The following is a 25,199-nucleotide window of genomic DNA, read 5'->3' on the forward strand; positions in this document are numbered from 1 at the left end:
CAGTGTATATCAACCTAAAGTCTGGATGAAAGTGTATCTAAGGGACTGTAAGGAAGTTTGCTAGAGGGTATTAGCATGTGGCAGTTACTAATGATCTGAACGTGCTTTCATGAACCGAGTTGACAGATTTTGTTGGGAAGTGTGCATTTGTGTACGCTATGCCTGGCTCAAGGCAGTTGTTTGTTCCTTCTTTTTGTGCATTCATTCTCTCCGAATGAGATATTTCCATAAACTTATTGAATCAAAGAGAGAGTCCCCCAGTTGTACAGACCAGTGGGTACATATCACAGATACTTGGACCTTCTATAAGATAAAAGCATGCTTAATAGCTCCCTGTGGTTTTCTCCTAAATTCAGCTCCTGTGCAACAGGAACAGAATGACTAGAGTTTGCACAGAATTGTTTTTTCAGTATCTCTCTGGGATCTTCACTTTCCTCCTCTATGCACATCCCTGGTTTGGGTGGTGTGCTTTCAGTTTATTTTTAACCTTAAAAGAGAGCTGCTGCACTGCTCAAGAAGTTAAATGAAGTGGTGGGTTTTTTGGCTTTGTGGTGTGTGTGGCTGGTTGTTTTCTGTTGTATGTGCCCCTCCTCTTCCAGTTGTGCATTAGACTCAACTGAGTGGCAGTTGGGCTCTGGAGTGTGCCTTGGGGCAGTACACACTGTAGATTGTCATCTTTTACATCCAACTCCCTGGTTTTATACTCTTCTCAAGAAGAGGTCAAACCAGCAATAATACAGTGAAAGCTTAGTTAAAGTGACAAATGATGCCTTGTGATGATGCATGGGAGGCCCCTCTTGGCTGACAACTGTTCCTTGTTCCACACTGTACCTTTCTGAAGAGCACTCCCAGGTTTTCCTGTGTTTTCTGGGAAACAGGTTACAGGAATCTCACCTGCTCCAGAAAGAGAGGGGTGATGTGGGAGGACACATACGAGAAAGAATTAAATGTGCTTTTCATCTTTACTGTTTCTGTTCCTGATAGCTACTCTGCAAAAGTCTGATGTTCTGGGCAATACCCAGCTCTTTGCTTGGCCCTTTGTGTCAAGTTCTGCCATGTCTGTGGACTAGCTTTGGGCTGTGGACCTCTGGGTGGTGAATGGTGGTTTGTACTCAGTGTGCTGCTTGCACATTCCTAGTGCAGCCAAAATGGACCTGAATTATGGCAGGATTTGCAGGGATTGGAGAAAGGAGGTTTAGTCACATAAGCTGCATGAAAGTAAGAGATGTATTTTGTCACTCTGTGGTTACCATGGGGCTAATGTTTTGTTAATTGTAGTAAAATAAATACAGCACAGATCAAAAAAGAATGATCTAGATTTTGAGGGTTTAAGTAGCATTGTGCTATTGTACCAAGTAATGATTTTCTGAGGCTTGTATTTTATTTCTGATAATAAGAGGATATCCTTTGACAAGGGTAAAGGTTTTTCACATTGAAGTGTCAAAACTTGAAATATATTTGGAAGTCCAGATCTGCTGTGTTTTTATGAAGAGAGCACTTCTAAATGGAGGGCTGATGCTATGATGGATTAAGAAAAGGATTTTGAGCAGTATATAGAATATAACAAAATCTGGAAATGTTTGCTCTGTAAAACGATGCTGCAAGTAAATTAGGGACTCTTTTCTCCTTCTCAGGGCCTTCTGTCTTTTGTCAGTCTTGTGTCAATATTTTCTAAGGAGCAGTTGGTCAATGTTCTAAATTCATACATTGTATAGTAATCACTGTTGTACTGACATTATTCAAAGTTGATACTTTAATTGAGAAAGTGAAAGGTTTTACACCTGCTGGCAAAAAGATATGGGCCGTGCACAGAGAGTATAGTATTGACCCAAATGTGTTTGGTCTCTTCATAAATTGATGATCCCACCAAGGGAGCAAAATGTGCACAACAGATAAACACCAAAACAAAGCCATGACTTTTAAAGGATAATTTTTCAAAGCTATGAAGTCATACATAAAGCTTTCACAGAGCTTTAGTGCTCCATATAAATAGTCCTGTTGTGTCCTTTTACTTTCTGGGACTGAAGCCAAATTTTATGCAACTACTTAAACAATAGGAAACTTAGAAAAGAAGCTAGGAGGGACAATGATAAGCTGGTTAATGAACTCTGTAGAGGAAATATTCTATTAAAAGCATTTTATATAATAGGGATAATAGGTATTTAAGCAAATTATTTTTCTTTAAAACTTAGTGTTAGAAGAAAATGTTTGTGCTTGATGACCAGAGTGGAGGACTTGCAACAGTAGACAATATATACTGTTGACCTTGTTTGGGATGCTAAGGTGTACATTGAAACACAGTGATTTAATTTTGAAATCCTGGTGGAGAAGTGCTATATCTACAGCTTGCATAAATTTTTTTGCCATTGGAATGCACAGAGTGGCTGCAGCTTCTGCCAGGTGAGATTGATGCCCGAGTAAGGGGCCTCGTTTGCAGTAAATGGGGCTTCTTGGCATTAAGTTTAGGAGCTATTGATCACGATCTAAGATCTGGATCTAGCTAGTCACTTATTCTTGGATTTATGTGCTTTGCAGAGTTTGGGGTTTAGCTCATGAGCAGAAGGAGAGGTAGAAATAGGAAGCTGTGCTTCAGTTTACAGTTCACCAGATAGCAGCAATCCTCTGAAAACCTCTTGGTAGACATCAGTTTGTCCATTGACAGGACGGAACGGTGGAAAGCTGTGCAAGCTCTTCCCTGGCAGTCTGAGTTTAAAGAAAGTGTGCTGATCCCTAGGCTGGCCATCACTGTCAAATGAGTGAAGTATATGAAAGTGTGTTGATCAGGGGAATAACTGCCTTTTTCAGTGCATTTTTGACTTAATAGGTCTTAAACTACTTTGGCTCAGAGATGATGTATATTCTGATGTTAGATAAGAGTGTTTTATCTTCGATTTTTGGCCTCAAATATGGGTTCATTCTGGAAGGATGATGATACTTATCTGCTGTGTTGTCGATTCATACCTTTCTTCCAAAAAATGTGAGCTGTAGCAAATGACCAGGTACTGTGAGACACGGTAAAGAGTGTCCTGGAGAAGTCATTTCAAACAGCAACAGCTGATGACCTCAGATGTATATGGGGAAAAAATTATATTGTGGCATGTACTCAGATGGTCATTGGTCCTTAGTCTAGAGGCATGGGGTCTGGACATCACTTGCCATACTGCTGAGGAAAGCAGTTAAGATGGATCTAGCAGATCTTTTCTAAAAGCAGAGCCTCAAGGGCACACTCTTGAGGTGCAGAGGAGGCCACTGGAAGCCAGGAAAGCCTAGAAAGAGTCAAGAAAAACAGTGGAGCTTTCATAAGGTTTAGTGTAGACGAGAGCCATCCATGGGGAGTTGTGGAGAAGGTCCAAGCCTGGCAAGCCTGCTGTCCTCCAAAGAGAGGAGGATGAAGTTCAATGGTACCAGGGGCACATGTTTTGAAGAGGAGGTAGTGGGAAGCCAGGGAAGCCTTTCTAGTAAACAGTTAATCTTGGATGTTAGACAGGACTTACAGCCACTCCAGCACCAAGCTCATACTGTTTATCACAGGCAAGTCAAAGGGGAAGCAGGATTGCAAGGTGGAGAAAACCATTTTCCCTCACTCCCTGTGTCTGGGCATTCACCTTCAAATGACATTGATAAAATGAGACAGGCTGTAATTCATTTCTAATGTCAGCATTGAGGAAAAAAAAATGCACAATGCACGTGCCAGAGCTCAGTACATAATACACAGCAGCATGGGCTGATTAAAGGACCCTGTCTGGTCACCGTGAAGCCAAGAAGGAACTTAATCTGCCTTTAAAATAAACAAAGAGACGTTTGCTCCTTTCATTTTTAGAACGAGACATGTTATTCACACTTACATCAGCCTTTTTCTCTCTATTTTAAGGTGGTCTGTTTATCTTAATAAAAAGAAAGGGTTGGGATTGGAAGTCCAATCCAGATGATGGTCAGGAAAGGAATAGTTTACTCTTGGTTGCCTATAAGTGCTCAGAAGAAACTAACTCTGCAGAAAAGTGAGGCAGAGTTGGGGAGTTGCCCAGGTCACTGGAGGTTACTGCACTTGCTCAACATGGAGACAGGAACAAGTCCAGGAAAAGAAATCTCTTCACACCCTGTCACCTGCTCTGTCAGCCTGTTGCATCCTGAGCAGTTAAGTTTCAGAACTTTAATGGTTTTGCTATAAAAATGTACTCATCTGGAACTGATAAGTAAAATCTTAGGATAGAACAGTGACCTTTAGTAAAGAACAGAAAATCTCTTGTGGGAAATTGTTTCTGATCTGGAGGCTGAATAAAGTCTGAAGATGTGTTTTGCTTTGTCTGGCCTCAGTATAGGTAGATATCTATGGGATAGTGAATGGACAAAAAAATACTGAAGAAATGAATGAAACTATTCTAAATTCTGTGATCTGTTTGGTCCCCGGAGGCTAAAATGTATAGAAACATCTGTAATGAGGTAGCTGCTCCTTCTTTATTAAATTAATTTTCTTCAGTTTAAGGGCTACTCATTCAATGATAAGAAGAGCTTAAGAGTTTTCTTTTAAAGTATGAATTCAGTTGGTGGTCAAAATTCCTTTTGCTTAGTTGAAAATGATTTTTTAGATTGTTTAACTGTCTGGCATATTTAAGGAGGTTTGGTTGGTTGATCGGTTTTTAATTTGCAAACAGTTTGTTTCCCCTGCATGTGGAAGAAGGTATATAATCACTTCAACTCAAAACCAAACAATTGCTCAGTCTTTCTAAAAGAAACTGATTTAGAGAGACTAGATGCAGAAAACTATTTCATAGAGCGGTTGGCTTGAAACAATGGATTGTTTGAAGAAATTCCAAAATCAAAGGGCTTTCAAGCTACAGCTGGAAAGTTCATAACCCTGCAGCTTGGTTTTGCACAGTGACGTTCATACATCCTCCATCTCTCAAGGCAGTCACAGCGCAGGAGTTAATTTGGTTTGCTGGGGGACTGATCTCTCGTGAGTCGATAGCCCGTTCACGTCTACACGAATAGGCCAAGGTGGTAACTCACTCCAGGACATTTTGTGCTCTGTTTTAAAATAATTTGGTAGGCATAGACTGTGAATTACGCTTGTGAATTATGAACTTGCATTACTGTTCTGAGCATTAGCCAGATTTTTTCACTTCTATTGTTTTGCTTGTGACAAACGCAGTTGGTAATAAATGATAATAACACAAGCAAGTACATCATGTTCGGGCATCAGACCTGTTCTTTTTCTATTTTAGGGGACTAAAAGCATGCACATAGGCCCTTGTGTTGTCCCCCTCCTTTTTTTTTGAAATGTGACTGGAACATCGGAATAGGATTCAGAAATATAATAACTTATTCCTTGGCGTCCAGTTTGTGTATCCAAAATGAGGTTTTGATGGACTTTAGAGAGAAAAAAACAGGTTAGCAGTCAATTGTATTACCAGGTTGTAGCTGTACTGAACCAATGCTCTGAAGGAAGATACAGTGATCCTCTTCCTTCCCCTTGACTGCATCCCAGGGCTTCTTCACCTCTGTGCAGGCACTCATGTGTGGGGCTGGGCTCTGGGCAGGGCCTGTTGCTCTGCTGGTTGTTGGGAGCAGTAGTATTGGTAATTGGTGCAGGATGAAACATTTTTCCCCTATAAGTGCAGGCATTGCTTTTAATTTTGTTTCCCTATTAAAAGTGCTCTGTTGGATAATGCTTGTAATTTGGTAGATTTATGCAGCCGTTCATGAAAATTCACAGGAAATCATCAGAGTTTCTAAAATTGTACATGAAACTTCTAATTCCGTTTTGTTCAAAATAATTTTCGCCATATGGCACCAGTTCTTTATGTACATTTTTGGTATCTTTTTCCTTTTTATTTTTATGACTAAATGTGCATATGTTGAAAAGTTTTCCTAATGTAATCCGTTGGTGGTTCTATGATTATCACCACAGTCACATCTGATGAATCCCTCTTCAGAGGGATGGACAGGCAGCAAGAGGGGACAAAATGGTAATGGATGAGACAATCCTGCCACCTTGTAAGAGTTGCATGCCATTTATTAATTGAAGAAAAGCTTGTTAAAAAAAAACAAACAAACAGCTATGTTTGCATGTGATTCTCAGTCTCCAGGTATGTCCTAGGAGCTGGTGTTTTGTAATGCCATTACATTGAGAGTGTGGAGATCTCTATGGCTGAAGCCTAACTCAACACAGGGCATCTTCAGGTGGTGGAAGTGATGCTCTGTGAGGACATGCTGGCTGGTGTCTTTGGGAGAGGTCCAGGCTGGTGAGAGGCACTGGGGACAGTGTCCTGGGCACGGAGAACATGCTGTGCAGGCTGGGGAGCTGGAAGCCACCAACCGTGTCTGTGTGACTGGGAGAGCCCAGGGTGACAGCGACAAACTGGCTGAGCAGGAGCAGCCAAGCTGACTGCCTGCAAGAGCTCTTATACCCAGAGGGCTCTTCATGAATGGTCAGAGTGCACCCAAACCATTCTTAATGCACCCTGAGCATTGTCAGCTGCCTGACAGCATCACTGGGGTTTAAATTCCTTCTCCTATTGGAATTATCTTCTCTCTAATGATGCAATGTGTTATGAATATTCAGTGTTTGGTGAACTCCTCTTCTCAAAAATCTGTAAAGAGCTACAATGTTGGACTGCTGTCCTGCACCTGGGGAATGGAAGTGGTGTACAAAACGGTTCTTGCTTTTTGATTGGAGCAGATTCTCCTGGCAGGCATGCTAAGGCACATGAAAAACAACAAGGTGCTTGGTGACAGCCAGCACAGCTTCACTAAGGGGAAATCCTGCCTGACCAATTTGGTGGCCTTCTATGATGGGGCTACAGAACTGATGGACAGGGGTAGGGCAGTTGATGTCATCTACCTGGACTTGTGCAAAGCCTTCAACACTGTCCCACACGACATCCTTGTCTCTAAATTGGAGAGACATCAATTTGATGGATGGACCACTCGGTGAATAAAGAACTGGCTGGATGGCCGCACACGAAGAGTTGTGGTCAGTGGCTCAGTGTCCGGCTGGAGACCAGTAACGAGCGGTGTCCCTCAGGGATCGGTGTTGAGACCGGTCTTGTTCAACATCTTTGTCACTGACATGGACAGTGGGATTGAGTGCGCCCTCAGCAAGTTTGCCGATGACACCAAGCTGTGTGGTTCGGTTGATACACTGGTGGGAAGGAATGCCATCCAGAGGGACCTTGACACGCTTGTGAGGTGGGCTGATGCCAACCTCATGAGGTTTAACCATGCCAAGTGCAAGGTCCTACACCTGGGTCAGAGCAATCCCAGGCACAGCTACAGGTTGGGCAGAGAAGAGATTCAGAGCAGCCCTGTGGAGAAGGACTTGGGGGTGTTGGTCGATGAGAAAATGAACATGAGCCGGCTTCAGTGAGCGCTTGCAGCCCAGAAAGCCAACCATATCCTGGGCTGCATCAACAGAAGTGTGACCAGCAGGTCAAAGAAGATCCTGCCCCTTTACTCTGCTCTTGTGAGACCTCACCTGGAGTATTGTGTGCAGTTCTGGTGTCCTCAACATAAAAAGGACATGGAACTGTTGGAACAAGTCCAGAGAAGGGCCACGAGGATGATCAGGGGACTGGAGCACCTCCCGTATGAAAACAGGCTGAGAAAGTTGGGGCTGTTCAGCGTGGAGAAGAGAAGACTGCGTGGAGACCTCATAGCAGCCTTCCAGTATCTGAAGGGGGGCTATAGGGATGCTGGGGAGGGACTCTTCATTAGGGACTGTAGTGATAGGACAAGGGGTAACGGGTTAAAACTGAAACAGGGGAAGTTTAGATTGGATATAAGGAGGAAATTCTTTCCTGTTAGGGTGGTGAGGCACTGTAATGGGTTGCCCAGGGAGGTTGTGAATGCTCCATCCCTGGCAGTGTTCAAGACCAGGTTGAACGAGGCCTTGGGTGACATAGTTTAGTGTGAGGTGTCCCTGCCCATGGCAGGGGTATTGGAACTTGATGATCTTAAGGTCCTTTCCAACCCTAACTATTCTATGATTCTATGATTTGTAACTCCAACAGGGACAGTGCAAAGCAAAGACAATACTGAAATGGTACAAGAGGGCAGCAGACCATAGCGCTCACCCTCTGAGGGCTGCTGAGGCCGAAGTGGGCAGTGAGATGCTTCCACCTTCCATTCTACCAGGGACTGAAAATGTGGCTCCACCTTTGAGAAGTGCCCACTAAACCACTGCATGGGTCTTCTACACAAAGACAACCTCTCTAGTATGAGACATGTTGTTTGTTAAAACTTATTTTTTTTGGCAGAAATGCCATTTATAAACCTCAGCAATCATCCATATTATGAAGACTCCACTTTGCCACGCTGGAATCTGTCCTGTGAGAATGAGTATTTTTGGGCTGTTTTCCTTAATATGTGTTTAGAACAAACATATAATCTGTGTATAAAGTTATGACTTGGGGAATGTATTTTTACAGTTTATGTCTGCTGTCTTCTAACAAACAGAGCATTCATTTGATTGTAAAACCTTTTAAAGTCAATCCAAGAGGACTGGTATCTAACTGCTTGTCCCATGGTTTACAGTAGAATCTCTCTCAACTGTTTGTGTAACATGCTTTGTGATGTAATTTCTGTAATGAGGTACAGACTGAGCTGACAGGCATCTTTTTGAAGGATAGCTTCCAGAAAACGCCATTTTCCCAGTTGATTTCTGCAACCCTGCAATTTGGCATATACTTAAGAGCTTTGCAATAGTTTATGTCATGGAACCTGAACACGCAATAAAAGTTATTTATCAACATTTGACCTAAGAATGATGTTCACTTAATTCAGATTTTATTGAATTTTGACAAAAATTCTTATTTAAATTGCAGGCTGAAATCATCTGTGGAATTGGTTTCTTTGAAACTTTGAGAAGGGGTCTGACTGATGTTGCTAAACTCATACTTGTAGTTACATACACGTGTGTGTGCATGTCTGCATGTATCTACACACACAGATTCTTCCAATGTTGATGCAGTAGTGGTAGCTGAATTTGATAACATCCTGACTTAAGTAGCCTCTGTGACTGAAATAATTTACATCTGTTTTATTTTCCCTTTCAGCTCCAGTTCAGACATTTTGAGAGATCTGGAAGAACTTGAGACACGTTCAGCTTCCTCTGATGAGTAAGCAGAATATGAGTGGTAAAGTCCTAGTGACTGACTTAGGTAGTAGTTTCCAGTCTGTGGAATACTACAGATTTCTGCAGGGGAAGCAAATGCCTCTGAAGAGTCAGGTTCTTGGAGAATCTCCAGAGAATCATCACAATTTAGTCAGTATTTTTGGATCCCTGAATACCTGGGTGCTCCAAGTTGAAAATCTGGGTCAGTTTACCAGTTGAAAATCATTGTTCTGAAGTATATTTGAATATGAATAGATGTTTAAAAAATAATAATGAGGGAACTGATATTTGTGGAAAAATAAGAGAATCTGATCTTACTGTATTTAAAGTTGCATTCTTGTCGCTCACATCTCTGTCAAATTGAACATGCTGGAATTGCAGCATCTGTTTTGATTTACTTTTTGAAGAGAGAAGAGCATCTTCTTGTTTTTAAAATCTTAACATCTTATTTGTACTATATAGTGCTAATATTTAAATTTTGGGTCTAGCTGTGCAAGGTTTTGTACAAAGAAATACTAAGAAACCATCCAAGGATTCCTGAAGTAACCAAATGAAATACATGAAGATGGAGAGGAAATACAGGGGTCTGTGTGGGTGCTAAAGGTGTGCAGTTATAGTGAAATTTGGAATACTGTAGTGTGATATCAACTGAAAGGCTGTGTAGTTATACAAAGGAACAGGAACAAGACTGGTAGAGTCTGCAAAAGTAGTACAGTTTACCCTTGCAGCTGGCACTGGTTTGATCTGGGATCTCTCTTTGAATATCACATCCACTTTGGTAGCTGATCTTAGCAGCGTGATGTGAACCATATTGTGTTTAATTCTTGTAGTCTGCTTTTTAAAGAGTATTTATGACACAATTTGTTATCTATTGCATACATACGTGGTCAATATGTTGTGACAGCTCCTAAAATTCCTGATTAATGATAGAGTAACATTTGAAATTCCCTTACAATGTGTGGTTAGAAAACCTAGTGGATTTTACAGGGGCTTTAACAGTAGCACCGATATGGCTTTGATTACATTGGTGGCAGAGGTAGAGTGCTTCACTGGAGAAAGTAATCACGGAGCCTTTCTTGTACAGGGAGGCATTGCTTTGGGAAGGTGTTTGCTGGAAGAACACTCACAAGTGCCTTTTATTTTGTAGTACCTGCAAGTGACCCCTTGAGAGGGGAAGCAAAGTAAAAAATACTTGGTTGTACATATTGCTAGTCTCTTCTGGTGGTGATGATCTGCTGCTGCCATGTATCAAAGAGCAAGCAGCCACAGCTCTCTCACAGGTATCTTTACATCTGCTGCAAGATTTATACATGACTGATGAACTGGGTCAGGGATCATGAGATGAGGGATCAACTGAAGTCCTTGGTAACCACCTCATTGCATAATTCCGTTACCTGTGAAGTATTAATCTCAGCTGGCTGTTTCTCAGTGGGTTGAATAAAAACCATAAGGATCTGTGGCTCTGAATTATGCTTAAGCAGGAATGGGGGAACTGTGACTACCAGAACTGGAGGACTTGCAAGTGAGGTGGGGGAGCGTGGGGCTGGAAACTGCACCCAGCGGATGTTGTGGGGCTCTGCTGGTTTGTGAGGGCTCAGGAGCAGGCCAAGCAGTAACAGCAGCAGAGTAAATTGCTCTGCACTAGCACAGGGAACGGTAACGAGGTCTATATTTTTAAAACAAACCTGCACTTAATGGGAGAACTGTAATTAATTACCACAGGGAACTGTGTACTTTCTCAGTGTTTTCTATAAGGATTCATTGCAGCCTCTTTTATTGAGGGAAATCTTAGGTTTTGATGAGTCTGTGCTTCCTGTAGGAGGATATTTAACATACTTCTAATGAGTTTTTAATTGTTCATGTAATGCCTGGAATATATGGCAGGGGGGTTGGAACTAGATGATCTTAAGGTCCTTTCCAACCCTAACTATTCTATGATTCTATGATCTAGTGTTAATTTTCTAGGTAGTAACTAGTCTACCAAACATGTTAAAAACATCCAGTTTAAAAGCATTTTGGAGAAATTTTGTAAAAGCAAATAGCCAGCAAACAGTCTTCACCTTCCCAGTCATATTTTCCGTATCTTTGGAAAACTGCTGGCTCCAAGCTTGCAGGTAGTGGACTATCGTTTCTTTATCCACAGACAGATAGTGACTTGCAATTAATTTTGGTGGTGGTACAATCAAAATTATTGTCTGCTCTTTTTTATTGTGCTCCCTGAACTCCATACTGGAGGTGCCAGTTGGCACAATCGTTTTCTGCAGTACAGACTATGCTATGGCTTATGGGTTTGGCGTCTGTGGCTTGTTGCATGAGTTGGAAAAACATGTTCCTTAGTAGAAGAAGAAATGGGAATGCCAATACTGAAAACAGTACTAGAGTTCTTTAATGGAGTGTTTGTCCCGTAATGGATGTTAATGTTAGTTATGATTATATATCCGTAACAAAATCATTTGTTCCTCTGATAATTTCTTTCACCCAGGAAACTTCTTGGTCATGTGGTGGTTTTAAGTTGAGTGGTAATAAAGTTTGCCCAAGTTGGTGAGTGCAGAAGAATGTTAAGTAAAGCAGATCTACAACTTTCATTGAAGTTATCCTTTCTGTTTAGTGCAGAACTGTATCCTGCAGGATGCTCAGTGGCACGGTAGGTCAAATGAGGGCTCTGCTTTGGCAGACTTACCACAGGAAGTCACAGGCCAGCATACCAAAGAACAGGCAGATGGTATATTTCATCACCAGCCCAGATTTTATAGAAGTTGACTTATGCCAGAAAGATATCATCTCTCTTACTTTATTTTTATAAGAATTAATAATCATTTATTTGCAAAGCAAGAGAACCAAGTGACTGAAACGCTCCAGTTTTTGGCTTTGTGTTTTAATACACTTTTGAACATGAGGTAATTACTATTCTGCTGTGGAAAGACAGGCATCAGAGCTAGAAATGGGCAGATTATAAACCAGTAAAGCTAGCCTTAAACTAAATGAGATTTCTGCTTCATTCTGTGTCCAAAGTATTTTTTTCTTGTAAGGGTAGTTGTATTTTGCAAATTCTCAAAACCAAACAAGCAGAAATGGGGGAAAAGGGAAGGTGCAAGAGCTGATGGATGCTCTTTGTAAAGTGGCACAGTAGCAAAATTGGTAGTTTGAATGTTGTTTATCTTTGCTATATGTTGTGTTATAGTTAAGCCTTCCAGATATTTGAACTACTGGCTTTGAGTTATATTGCTGTCTTGCCTCTGGAGTACAATAAACATTTGCCTGTGGGTGAGTATTATGAGGAGCAAGGTTTTTGCATGTAGAACAAAACCTCTTAGCTAAGGGGCAACTTGAATTCCTCTATTAGATAGCATATTTTCATTAGGTGTTTCTTGCTGAAGTTTGAAAGATGCAGTGATGGTCTGGGCTCAAGTGCACATTTTGTACTGGTAGGAATACTTCTAAATGGGCCGTATTCAGACTTTTATGTCTTCTGATACCTATAAATCCTAAATGGCATTATTTGACAGGAAGGCACGAGGACTGAGCATTCCAAAGCATTACTGTATGCCCTACAGAATCTCACTTTTGAAGTACCAGCTCTGCTGGTGACAGGTCTCATTCTGGAACTCACTGAGGTCTCTGCAGAACAAGACCAAGGGGAAGTGTCTTCATTTAGTTACAGGTGTGAGCATGGAGAATACACTTATTTATGCTTCCTTAGTATGTTAGATGCAAATCCTAAGATGCTCTTAGCTTTACATTCCGAAGGACAAGCCAGTATTGTTCCAGAGTACGATCCTTAAAAAGCAGGATTGTTTTGTTAGCAGAAATTTCTTTTTTCATGTGAATGATTCATTTTTGTCAAATGTGATTTTCAGTCCTTCTAAAAAATACCATCCATTTTATGCGTTTCCACAGTTTAGATTAGGAGTTTCTTGTGTCTCTACAAGGGTTAAATTCAAGCTAAAGCTTCAGTGAAAGAGATAGGAACAGGCTGTTCTTTGCTCAGCAGTGAAAGCATACCTTAGTAATTTTAACTTCATTCAGGGAATGCATTCCTGGGAGAGTGGGAAAGATCCCTGCTTTCTATCTCCCCTCCTCACTCCCCAGCAAGAACAGGATGCCAGGCATGTGGCAGTACACTTGCACTGTGAAAATTCAGGTTGGTATCCCTGTCTGTAACCCATGATGGTCCCTGTGGTGGTTTGTCGGGGTGAGATAAGCAGGGCTGAATCCACTGCCTATTTTGTGACTGTTTTTAGTGTTTGCCAGTGTTCTTAACAGGAGATTTACAGGTTTCAAACAATTTCAGGTTGCAGGTCTCTGAAAGAGAATTAGACCATGTAAACCAACCTTAATTAGACCATGTAAAGCTCACCCTTTATTTTCCCTGGACAGATGAAAAAGTTACAAAAGTGAGATGGAACAGCTGGGTCTCAATTGAAATCTATAGCTTTGGTTTCTGGAAGCAGCCTTCTCGTCTGTTTGGGCTTAAGCTGAAGCTTGTCTGACCGTAACAGCTTATTCAGCTGCAGTTAATTCTTATCAGGCAGTGAGAGACCCATGTGAATAGGTGAAGCCCTGCACCAGGATATCATACCTTTTTCAGTGGGAATGGTGGTTGAGCCTTTTATTTACATGACAGATCTAATAAGGAAGCACTAAACATTCATATTCTGTATTTAGAATAAATAGTCTTTGGGGTTTGGGTTGTTTTTTTTTTTTTTAAAGCTTTTTTTTTAAGCTTTTAATGACAATTCCATAATTGTCTCTTTTTGAGACAGAGACTAGTACTGAATAATAAACCCAAGTATTTGTATACAACATCCTCGCTATTAATTTGTAATGAAAGTTGCCCAAAAGGAGCAGTGTAGGGATATTTTAGTGGCAGTCTGGAGTATATTTTTAGTGAAACTTCATTCCTTTCCTGAAACTTACTTAAGCACAATTTCAGTGTGTTCTGAGCTTTCAACAGCATTTTTTTTCTTGCTTTTTTTCCCTCTGTTAAGTAACAGATCCAGTGGCTGTGGAATAATATGATTGGGATGACATAAGTTCATATTGCTCTGTATCTGATGGATCTGAGGTTTCAAGCTCTCAGTAATCTTTAGGTGAGCACTTACTGAAAGTCTCACAGTTCTCTGGTATGGATGTCAAGTAGCCATAGATGATGCCAAGTTAACTGCAGGTTTGGGTCAGTTCTTTGGGCAGTGTTGGATCTGAATGCCTAAAAATTAATGTGGATTTGATAAAAGGCTTTTATTGTGACTTTGTCATTAAGTCATAGCTCAGTTTCACTCCTAAATGCAGATGTAGCTTCAGTCATTAACTCTGCACTGTTGCAATACAAGTTCCCCACACATCTCAAAGTGTACCTTGGTGTGTGAGGAACAGGTAAGGCAGGGTGCTAGAAATACCATTACAATGTATGACTTCACCACAGATGGGCATAAATGACTATGTAGTATGTAGTCAGGGTATTCTTATCCCTCCTTATTACAAAATCCACCCTGAGATACAGGAAAGGATCTGATTTACCAAAGTACTAACATTTGCACGTTTCTGTAGAAGGTCAAGTACATTTGCTTTGCGTTCTTAATGGTGATGATACTGTGCCATGCGACCAGTGGATTAAAGTCTAGGAGTACAAAAATATTCTTACCCTAATTAAAATGAATGTGAACCAAAGTTGAATCTGTTTTAAAACCCCTGAAATAATCAGTCTTATGTCCTTATTGCACAAGGAGATGCGCCTGGGAGGCCATGGGACTCCCAGAAGTTTCCAGACTCACAGGGCTCCTTATTGTGGTGACTTACTGCTGTCCAGCTCTGAGGCTGGTGCCATCCCCTGTACACGAGCATCCTGATTTCAGACCTTCTGAAAGCATATCAAAGATCAGACACACGTTTGGTGTGTCTTTCCAGCCATGCAGTGGAGAGAACTTTTTTCTTCATGCTTTTATTATTCCACTGTGAGACAGTTTGGAGTTAAATATTTCTTTCCTCTTCTGTAGTTAATTATTAAAATAGTTGACTGCCTTTTTCTTTGTGTGAAGAACATGCCTAGTTCAATCAAAATCACCTTCACTGCTTTCAGAAGAATGCATTTATTTCTTCCCTGTCTGGTTCCACAAGCCAAGTCCTTTAGCCATCTCAACCTAGTCTTTTTAACTATGGTCCGTGCCTCTCAGTCCCAGAGTTGAATAGGTATGCCTGAATCATTGCCTATTTTTCCCCATGAACAACACATATTTGTTAGTCTATGCTGTTAGCAACTTAACTTTTATTGGCAGACAAGTGGTTTTCCATTCAAGTTCAGAGAGTAAGGTTTTAATTCTTCAGATATAAATCAAGTTCCTGATCCTGAGCAAGCATCCTTGTGTAGGTAAGAGTTAATAGGTGAGGCATAAAAATTTGAATCACATGCTCCTGGAAACAGTTATATATCTGAATAGCTCTGTTGACTTCAGCATGTTGCTGGCATATAGAATTATGCAAATGCCTAAGACTTTGCAGGTTCATGGTTTGATGAACATTTAATATTATACTGACATGGACTCTGCGTTCAAAAGTCGCCTTATTAAGCAAAACCTCCTGGTGACAATTGCTTGTTTAACCCATTTTTGTGTCTGCAGGTCTCCAATTCATGTTTTTGTGAATGCAGCTACGTATTTTGTCATCAAAAGAGTTGGGGTTTTTTTTAGTGAATTTTGTTTTTTCTCTTGTACCTTTGGCGCTTCAGGGGAGGAATGAACCAAGTCACAGGGTTCAGAACATTGCTGCTCCCTAGGAAGGGCTCTCTGCTCCAGATGGAGCAGTGAAGAGGCTGCCTGCTGGAGCAGGCAGTTATGGCAGTGAGATGAGTGCAGGTGAGCAGGTTGCAGTGTGCAGCCATCGTCCTCCACTTCCAGAGAAAGCTAGAGAAAGCTAGCTGGACACTCATTTTAGAAAACAAAGGCTAATTTTCTGTCTCATTTTGGGGTCTATATTATGCTTTCTAGAGTACCTGGGATTGGCAGTACTACTTTTTTTGCCCCAGACTTTCAGGGTATGTGTGGTCTTGTCTGAAGGTGTTGGCTGATACCTGGCAGTCTTCAGTTAAGGTCAAGACGAACCCACAGAAGTGTCAGATGAGTAAGAAAATATTTTTCTCTCTAAAGTTTCGTAGGTGCAGTCATTTGTATTCCTCATAACTATAGTAAAAGTAGTATCAGATGGAGTTTGGGAACTCAAATGGGTTTTCTTTAATTACTGCGCTTCCAATAATTTGTCTGGTGTCTTCACAAATCCTGTACTTGTGATGGTGGGAAAGGGGCTTCTGGGTCTTTAATGGCTCGATGCAGATGTCCAGTGGTGAGCATTCTGCAGTCTCCTAGCGTTAATTTGCTTAACTACTGCCAACATTAAAAGGGTGATTATGTCTTTGTAGCAAAGTGAGTGACATGTATAAGCCTGGTAAGGAGAGAAGTGGGCATTTTACACTTTGGAAAACTGTTGCCTTTTCTTCTTGGCCTTATCTTTTCCAGAGGAAGCAAGGCTACAGAAACTGATTTTCCCTTGTCATGTTCCCTGTGCCTCTAATCCCTCTAGTTATTTTCCCTTTCTAGCCTCCTTTAGAGGAGAAGGGAATGATGAGGGGAAAACCAGTGTGCCATATACACATTGTTCTGGGATTCCAGCTGAGACCTTGCTAGAACTGACCCTCCTGGGGGCATTCTGTGAAAAACTCGTGGTTTGGTCTGGTTTATGCCCCTTAGTGTCCCATCACCCTCATCCAGAAGCTGTATTTCTCCTTTTTAGCCTTTTGAATATCTTGCATCCTCCACAAGTTCCCTATAATACAGTGGAACCCCATTAACCAGCATATTTTTGGACATTATTGCCTTTCTCTCTAGTGAAATGTGACATTTCATAGTTATTTATTTCTGAAAGGCTTGATAGGAATGGTCACTGTAATGAAATCCGTAGAGGCAGTGGCATTGAGGCATCCTAATGGTCTCTTGTGGGAGTGATGACGTTTGGGTATTCAAGTGAGTTGGTGCAGCTGGGTTGCTGTTCATACCTTGCAGCCTTCTCAGGCTCCAGTATCACACAAACATCTTATTTAGGCACTCTCCAAACTTACATAAGCAGCTATAAATCATGTGAGCGGTCCCAGTTAAGACAAAGGGCATAGTATTTGCAGGGTGGGTCTTTAGATTGATTTTAATCAGTTATTTCTTGGAATGGATTTCTGTGACCAATATCTTCTCTGGCTTAGTGGTAGTTACAAAGCTTTAGATTACAAAAAGTTGAAATTAACTTCCCCATTTTTTCAGTTTCCTTCTTTTTTCTTTTTTCTTTTTTTTTAATTTGCATGGAAAATAACTTACTAATTCCTACTTTGAGTGTTATTTTTTTTCTAATGTTTGCATCCTATCCTAAATCCAGCAAAACAGAGGTAGAATGTGAGATACTTCATTATAGAACAAAATTGGCATGTAATAAAAAGACAGTGGAGATTTATCTGTAGGATCATGTATAAAGTGGATTGAATACCAATAAATAGAGGCAGGATTGCAAAAGTATTTGTGGAAGTAAAAATAAAAATCAGTTGTCCTCAAGCACTTTAAACTCCAATAAATGTAATTATTTTGTCAGTGGGATATTTGCTGTGAGATGAAGGCTGCTACAAGAGTTTATTTTGCCATCATAAGCTGCAAGGACATTTGGAAATACTTTGAGATAACATCCTCTGGATTTAAATAAGTAATTAAGTTTAGTTTTTTCATTACTGGAAGGGGAGAATACTCATCTAAGAGAATGTACTGTGCCAAAGCAAACATATCTGCAGTACGGACAAATGCAACTTTGATTTTTACTCTCGGCTTCAGAAGATGCCATGCAAAACCATCAGGGCTTTAGGTTTTTAGTGGATGGGCTCCCATCCACTGCCATGGCACACACCAGCACAAGTGCTGCCTGGCCTGCCTGCTGTGCTCACTGTGGTCTGCTTCCTGCCTCACAGCACTTTCTGTGTAGTAATTATATGATCATATTTGAAATAATTTACTGAATCTGAAGCATTGCTTTGTATCAGTTTACTGTTTACCTATAGATAGGTTACTGGAAGCTAGACCTCAACAACTCATTAGTAAGCAAGCAGTGCAGTTCTTCCCAAACTGCAGGAATTGTATCTGACAAAAAGATCTCAAATAAACCAATACAAATTCGTAGAAACACCCCTTTTTCACAGCCTTTCTACCCAAGTGATGTCTCTGGGAAAGTGCAGCAATTAATGGTAAGGAAAGAAACAGCAAGTGTTTAATGTGGTTTTAGCTTTATATTATGCAGTTACCTTTTGGAAAAAAACCTTAGCTTGCTTTGTCTGTTTGGTTTTGCCATCAGGAGTGCTCTGCAGACCATTGGGAGTTAATTTCATTCCCTCATTCATTGGAGTGTGTGGCTGAGGAGACAGTTCTCTCTGGTACCAAATGGACACTCCTGAAAGGCTCCGTCTGGCCTGGAGAACTACAACGCTGCTGTGTGCTTGTGAGCTGGCAAAGCCCTGGAGTGGGAAAGCAAAGACAATTAATAGGCTATAAAGCTGCATCAAACAAGTTATCCATCCAGCTCAGGGTCCTTCATCCATCAGTGGCCAAAGCCATGTGCTGTAGAGGATGGTTGGTGTATCACTTCCATACCTTATTCTGTCCCTAAAAGCGTGATTCTCCAGCTCATAATGACCTCACCTCTGAGGTTAATTATCCTCTGCTCAGCCATAAAGCTGCAGAGCTGGATGGAGATAGGCAAATTCTTCTTGACCTAGAACATAAGATACAGCCCATGTACAGGAGCTGGGTATTGTGGATACACAGAGCAGCAGCTCCTATGGGTTTGGTTGAAAGTAGCTGCTTTAAGCTTAATTTAAAAGAAAATAAATAATTTGTATCATGACACTCTTAAAACATCTGTGTATCCATTTATGAATCCTTTCATCTGTTAGCCCATGTGGTTTAGTTTGGTGTGGGACTGCTAGTGGCAATGCAGCACTGTGCTCAGAGATGTAGCAAAACTCAGCATTAGCATTTGCTTTGAATTTAAATAATGCAAAATAGTGGTTAGCAAGGGGTGTGCCTGTGCATTGTCTGCAGGTGTGTGTGTTTGATGACACTGCCCTCTCCAGAGGTACAGAATAAACCAGTGCTGGGATCTTCCTGGACATGGTGAACTCTTGTTTCCATCATGGTGCTGAACTGAACTCTGCAACATGGGTTGTTCCTGTTAATCTCTTCTGGTATATATTTGGGAGTTTTCTGTTGTTGTTTCCAGTTGTGAATTCCCAGTTTAAGCCAAATGAATAGTCCTTGCAGGATGGATTCATCCTAGCAATTGGTCAAAAAAAGAGTGCATTTATAAGGCATGTTTAATTAGTGATAACTATTGACAGATGAGCAGTATCCTTCATGTCAACACTACACGGAATTTTAAGCTCTGAGGCTGAATGATGGAAATTAGCTGCTTAATTTAAATATGGCTAGTTTAACTTTTCGTTTTCTTTAAAATTAACTGTATGACTAAAAAGAAAACACTTCTTTGAGTTTCCAATGGAAAATTCTTTGTCCATAAATGAGAAGAGCATCTGGCAAAAAGCCTGTTTAAAGATGGGAGTCCCACGCGCTTTCCTTCTTGGGTAACCATGACCAAAACCACTTGTCCTTTTCCTTGGTGGCTGTGCCGCTGGAGATGACTCCCTTTCAAGTCGACCTTTTCTGATCTAACGTAATCATTTAGTCAGTGCCAGGGGCTCTTCTCATTTATGGACAAGGAATTTGAGAGGGTGCTGCTGCTCCTTCCTCTTCCACAGTGGTCCTGTGACAGGAGGAGACGCACTGTCCCTGCAGGCTTGGGATGGATGGCGTGACTTGTGTGTGCTGTCACCTTCTTCGAACAAGACAGCAGAGCAGTATTTCTCTTCACCATCACCAGTGTAACACATACATGTGTGTGTGCCACATACTGCTTACAGCACTTTAATACAGCCTTTGGTATTTGCATCTTCAAACCCCTATTTTCCTTTTTCTTTGCTTTTTCCAGAAGCACTTCCACAGGTCCAAGAGTTAACAAAAGGGAGTCACGTTGGCCCCATGTGCTAGAAAATGTTCAACTGCTTCCCGAGAGCAAGAGGAGGAAGAACTAGTGCTCCAGCGCCACGAAGCTTAAAACTACGCAGAAGGCTTAATGCTGGGAGATACTTCTTACTTTTTTTCCAGTTTTCAGTGTATCTGGGTAACTAGTAAATGCTGAACTTTCACATAGCTGTCAATTAGACTGCCTTAAAATAACCAGACTGGTGTGCTGATGGGTTTTCTTTACAACACTGAGGGCCATTTAACTTGTTGGGTATGAAGTGCTGGAGTCCAGCTGGAGCCTCAGTGAGCTCTTGTGCCACATGCAGCTTTGCTGCTGAAGGATATGGCTTTGAATATTCCAGCCACTCCTGCTCACATCTCATCCTGCAGGAGCTTGCTCTCTCCTCTTGGAAGCAACCACCGGACAGTGTTTTGCTTGGGGTCAGGCAGATGCTGACGCTCTGGTTCCTTGGCTCAGCTGGGGGAAGGCATGGGGCAGCTGAGGGATGGGGCAGACTTTGAGTCCACAGGAATACACTTGTTTTTAATGCATCCATGTAAATGTACTCATTAGTATGTGTCACTACTTCAGTTTGAAGTCATGACATTTGAAAGGAATTGGAAGGTCATTGCACATTCGGTATTCTAGCTTTAAAATAAATATTAGCATTCAAAAGTCTCATCTTTCTTAGAAGATGACAGAGCTTTGTAGTGGAATACAGCAATGCAAGAGAATTAAGGTACACCTGAACAAGATTGCACAGCTTGCAAGCAAAATACATACCATGCAAAATGCTCAAAGATGTTCTCACTGAGCCTTGGAGCTTTGCTCATAGCCTTCCATCAGAAACGTAGCAAAGACAGCACAAAGTCTGTATAACATTGAGAGTTGTCTGTCTTTTGACTTTGGGCTGTAGCTGTAATTGGGACCGGACATTGCACTTTCAAAAATACTCTTCCTCAAACCGCGGTTCCCAGCAGTGTTTTTGTTCAGAGCAGGCTAAGTCTGAGGCCAATGTGAACTGTAATAACACCACTGAGGTAAGTGGATGCAGAGGAAAAAGGGGGAGCGGATTTGTTTTGTTTGTTTGGGGTTATTTTGTACTAAAAGTGAGCCTTTTTGACTTCTGTTTGTAGGTCTGCCTTTTAATCACAGCAGTTAATACAAGAGCAATCTAAATTCTGTGCAGTTCACCAGAGAAGAATAAAAATGTTTGTATGTGTAATGGTCAATGAAATTCATGTGGACCAGTTTACATCAGCTGCCGAGCATCCCTTGGAGGTCTTTATTCTATGTTTTAATTACTATTGAGTTAGCAGCTCTTCATTTTCTTTAATGTGGTAATAATATCCACTGTCATACCCAAAAATTAGCCTCAAACTCTATCAGTACCAATACTGTGAGCTCTACGCTGAGGAGGAGTGTGAGGGTATCTCTGAGGAGGCTGGAGGAGGAGCCCATTCTGTTCTGCTCAGTTTGTGGTGCTGAGCAGCGCTGGCTGCTGCAACAGGGACCTGTCACAGCCCATCATCCTTCCCACAGCAGCAGGATCTGAAACAGTACCATTGCTGGCTTGGTTTTAGAGTACAGTTACAGATTTAGGCAGGGAGCTGTAAGGCTGGGAGCCCTTGACAGCTGATTCATTGTTCAGTGGCCAACGTGTTAAAGGTCAGCCTGGTGCTGTTTACTGCATGAGGTCCCTAACAGTGCTGGGTTGGCAGGGAAAATTAGGATCCTGTGATACTTATCTACATGGGAGCTTTCCTTTTGAGTATTGTGAATGGGCTATAAATATGTTGTATTGAGAGCAGATACTTCTTTGGAACCAGGTGCCACTCGCAGAGTTAAATTTGTAGTTAATGATAGTAACTACTGCTGTGAGGTGGAAATGTATTTCAATACCCAATAAGGAGAATAGTCAAATTTATTAAGTAAGTATGAGCTAGGAAGTACGTGGAAAAATCAATATAGAGGGTGAATAAACCCATGAAACATGAAGTACACACTGTGTGCCTTAGTGCTGCAGAGGCTAGTGCAGCCCTTGCGAGGGTCCTCCCGGGTGGCAGGAGCAGAGCAGCGAGCAGCAGTGTGGTCCTGTCATCACGTCTTCAGAATGTGTCCCCGGACACTTGAGGAACGCAAGAAAAAGCATTGCCCTTGGAAGCTATACCCTTTAATGTATAAAAAGTCGTAAGCTGTGGAAATGACTTTTTTCCTTCCATTCATTCAATCAAATCTTTCTCCAAGCAGAAAGCCGGAGCTTGGTGCTCCTTTGGTGTGCATTATGAAAGACTCCCTTCCTGTCGGCCTGGGCAGAACGTGCAGAGACATGAACCTTCCTAACAGTGTTTAATCTTTTGCATATATTTTCAGTATAAACCTTTCTGTGGCCATTTGCAGTGACCTGCTATGTTGGATCTGTGGTGACTTTCCAAAAGAGAAGTTTTCAGCTAAAATAAAAACCAAAATGTTTATGATTCTGTGATTTCTTATGTGCATCTTCTTTGTTTGCTGCAAATACAAGCCTCCAGTGTTTCTTGTTTTAATACTGATTTTGGCATCTACAGCTGCCCTAGCTTGCGTTGTCAGTGTGGCTGTTTAGCTGGTGTCTGTGGTGCTGCAGGATGCTGTGTGCCAAATCTGTAGCTGCATCCGCATTGCCCATCACCCCTGGGGACCTACGGAGGTGGGATGGAGCAAATCCCCGCCCCTTTGGTTCGGCTGCTATAGGTCACATTGGCTTCACTGGGGGCTATGGCAGTGGCTGAGCTGGGTTGGGATGTGTTCTGGGCTGTGGATGGTGCATGGAGGTTGAGATAGGGGCGGCTCAGGAGCTCCTTCTTAAGGCTGTGTTGGCTCTACTGCTCTCATAATCTGTTTTCACATAATTAAGTGATGAGTCAAGTGTAACATTCTGCTCCTTCCTCCTGCAAGGTGCAGGAACTCCTGGTGCTGTGCACTGGGGAGGACGAGTAGAAGGGAGGAATTCAGAAGATGCAGCCTCTCTTTTCCTTTACTGGAGGAGCAAAGTCTTGAGGGGACCAGTAACACCAAGTGCAAATCACAGCCCTCCCATCCCTGCAAACATGTCAGACCCTCATGTGAAAATGAAGCCGAGTTGCTGAGGGAGTGCGGGCTCCACGGGCAGAGGTGGGATTTTGGAAGGGGTTTAGCACTGGCTTTGCTGGTCTTTGGGAGCAGCATGGCAGCAGCAGCGTTTGGAGTACACGGCGCTCTGCCTTCTGAAGAAACAGCAGAATCTGGTGGTCCTGGAAAAGAGGTGAGTTTGGGGGAGAGGGTGGAAGCAGATCCTGACCCGCCTGCTCTGGGACAGTGAGGGGTGCCTGGCTGGGATCTCTGTCCTGCGTTCAAGAGCTGCGTGGTGTAGTAAATGAAACCAATCCATCCAATGTCTTCCTTGCAGTAAGTAGAATTTAATTCAGCTTCCACTTTCTTTAACCATTTTACTTGTCCAGACTGTTTAGGGAGCCCACTGTAACGCCATAGTCCATTTGCTAAGGAAACTTCTTAACTTTCCAGTATAGGCAGCTTTAAATCAATTATTTAATGATCAGATAAAATACACTATCATATATAAATTCCGGGATACTAACTTCAATGGGTGAAAGACTCCATCATGAGGTGATCCTGCAAGTCTTCATGCAACCCTCCTTGGCTTGCCTTCTCCTGGCTACCATGCTCTGAGTGATAACAGAGCAGCTATTCAAAACAAGCCAGCAGGACGGTGAACACAAGAATACTGCTATTAGGTTATGGTTCAAACAGAACTGGCTGTCGTGTTTTCCTTGGGTGAAGTGAACTTCTGCAAAGAAGCAGTGACCCACTGGAGTCACTGGGTTTGAGAGCACAAGCTGGGACACTCTCCCAGCAGATAAGCTGTTACTGAGCATCTCTGTGGGGACAGCTCCCCATGAGGAATACAGGACCTTCAGCAGAAGAGGGGCTGGCAGCTGGAGGGACAGGCCAGAAACTGAGTGCTAAACCATGCCACGCTCCATAAGCACCCAAGGCCACAATGAAGGGCTTAAATAAAAGCAGCCTGATGGGAAACCTGAGTATGCCAGCAGAAATGTCACCAGGGTGCTGTTCTGGGGAACTGATGGGCTTTTCTGACACCTGCTTTGTACTGATGGTAATTAACAGAGGTTTATGTTTCAGCAATAGCATCACCATATCCACTGTGGATTTGGGCTTCTTTTTGGTGACTTGTATTGCTTTTAGTGCTGCCAGAAAACTCTTGACTGTTTTATGTGGCGCCATTCATCACAGCGGCTGAATGGAGGGTATTTATTTCAGTGACGCTCTTAAGGACTGGAAAGCAAATGACTCGCAAGTAATTATAAATAGCTGTAAAGCTGAAGATGTTTTTTAGCTTCATTCACTGTCGAGACATGACAGTTATACTCATGGAAATGTCATCTTGCTCCTCAGAAAGATTCCTTAAAATACCTCATCAGTCAGAAGACACACACAGTGCCCATGGAGTGCCCTCCTGGAGATGAACCCTGCAGTGCAAGCAGCATTACAGAGGTTGAGGGAGATCCGAGGGCATCTCCATAGCTCCACTGTCACGGTGGTCCCCTGCAGGCTTGGTCCCATTTTGACTTTGGTGGGAGCCCAAAGCCAAGCTGTTGTTGGCACAAGCAGCTGGGTCCCAGGTATCTTTGGGGATATCTGCCACAAAGGAAATGATTTATTATCAAATATGCTCATAAAGAAGCCATGTTCCTAAACCAGGCAAGTCTTCTCTTCAGCCAAGGAGCAGCCGTGTGGCAGTGACTCAGTAGTCCTTGGTGGTGGACGTGAGCCACCAAGAGCTCATAAAGCCATCACTGAGTGGTTTAACAGCATCCTAGTGGTGCCTGCAGCATCCCTGCCTCCTGAGGTGGCCATCCCCACACTGGAGCTGATGGCAGAGCCAGGGCACAGGCAGCAGCCTCTCCTGCTCCCCGGGGCCAGGTCCCAGGCATGGGAG

General features: G+C 42.2%; 2 protein-coding genes across 2 annotated transcripts in view; one reads left to right on the forward strand and one right to left on the reverse strand.

The window, feature by feature from the left end:
* Nucleotides 1-22,688, forward strand: part of RAD18 (RAD18 E3 ubiquitin protein ligase) — a 58,568-nt gene extending 35,880 nt beyond the window's left edge. The window contains exons 12-13 of the mRNA XM_061455968.1: nucleotides 9,054-9,116; nucleotides 20,168-22,688. Coding sequence (XP_061311952.1) covers nucleotides 9,054-9,116; nucleotides 20,168-20,270 — 166 coding nt within the window. The 3' untranslated portion in view covers nucleotides 20,271-22,688. The remainder of the gene's footprint in view (nucleotides 1-9,053; nucleotides 9,117-20,167) is intronic.
* THUMPD3 (THUMP domain containing 3) overlaps nucleotides 1-25,199 on the reverse strand; it is a 350,792-nt gene that overhangs the window by 220,171 nt on the left and 105,422 nt on the right. The window lies entirely within an intron of this gene.

The sequence above is a fragment of the Pezoporus flaviventris genome, unplaced genomic scaffold (assembly GCF_033815535.1).
Source record: "Pezoporus flaviventris isolate CSIRO_AGI_PZ_B2104156 unplaced genomic scaffold, CSIRO_AGI_Pfla_v1 ptg000021l, whole genome shotgun sequence".
NCBI classification, from domain to species: Eukaryota; Metazoa; Chordata; class Aves; order Psittaciformes; family Psittacidae; genus Pezoporus; species Pezoporus flaviventris.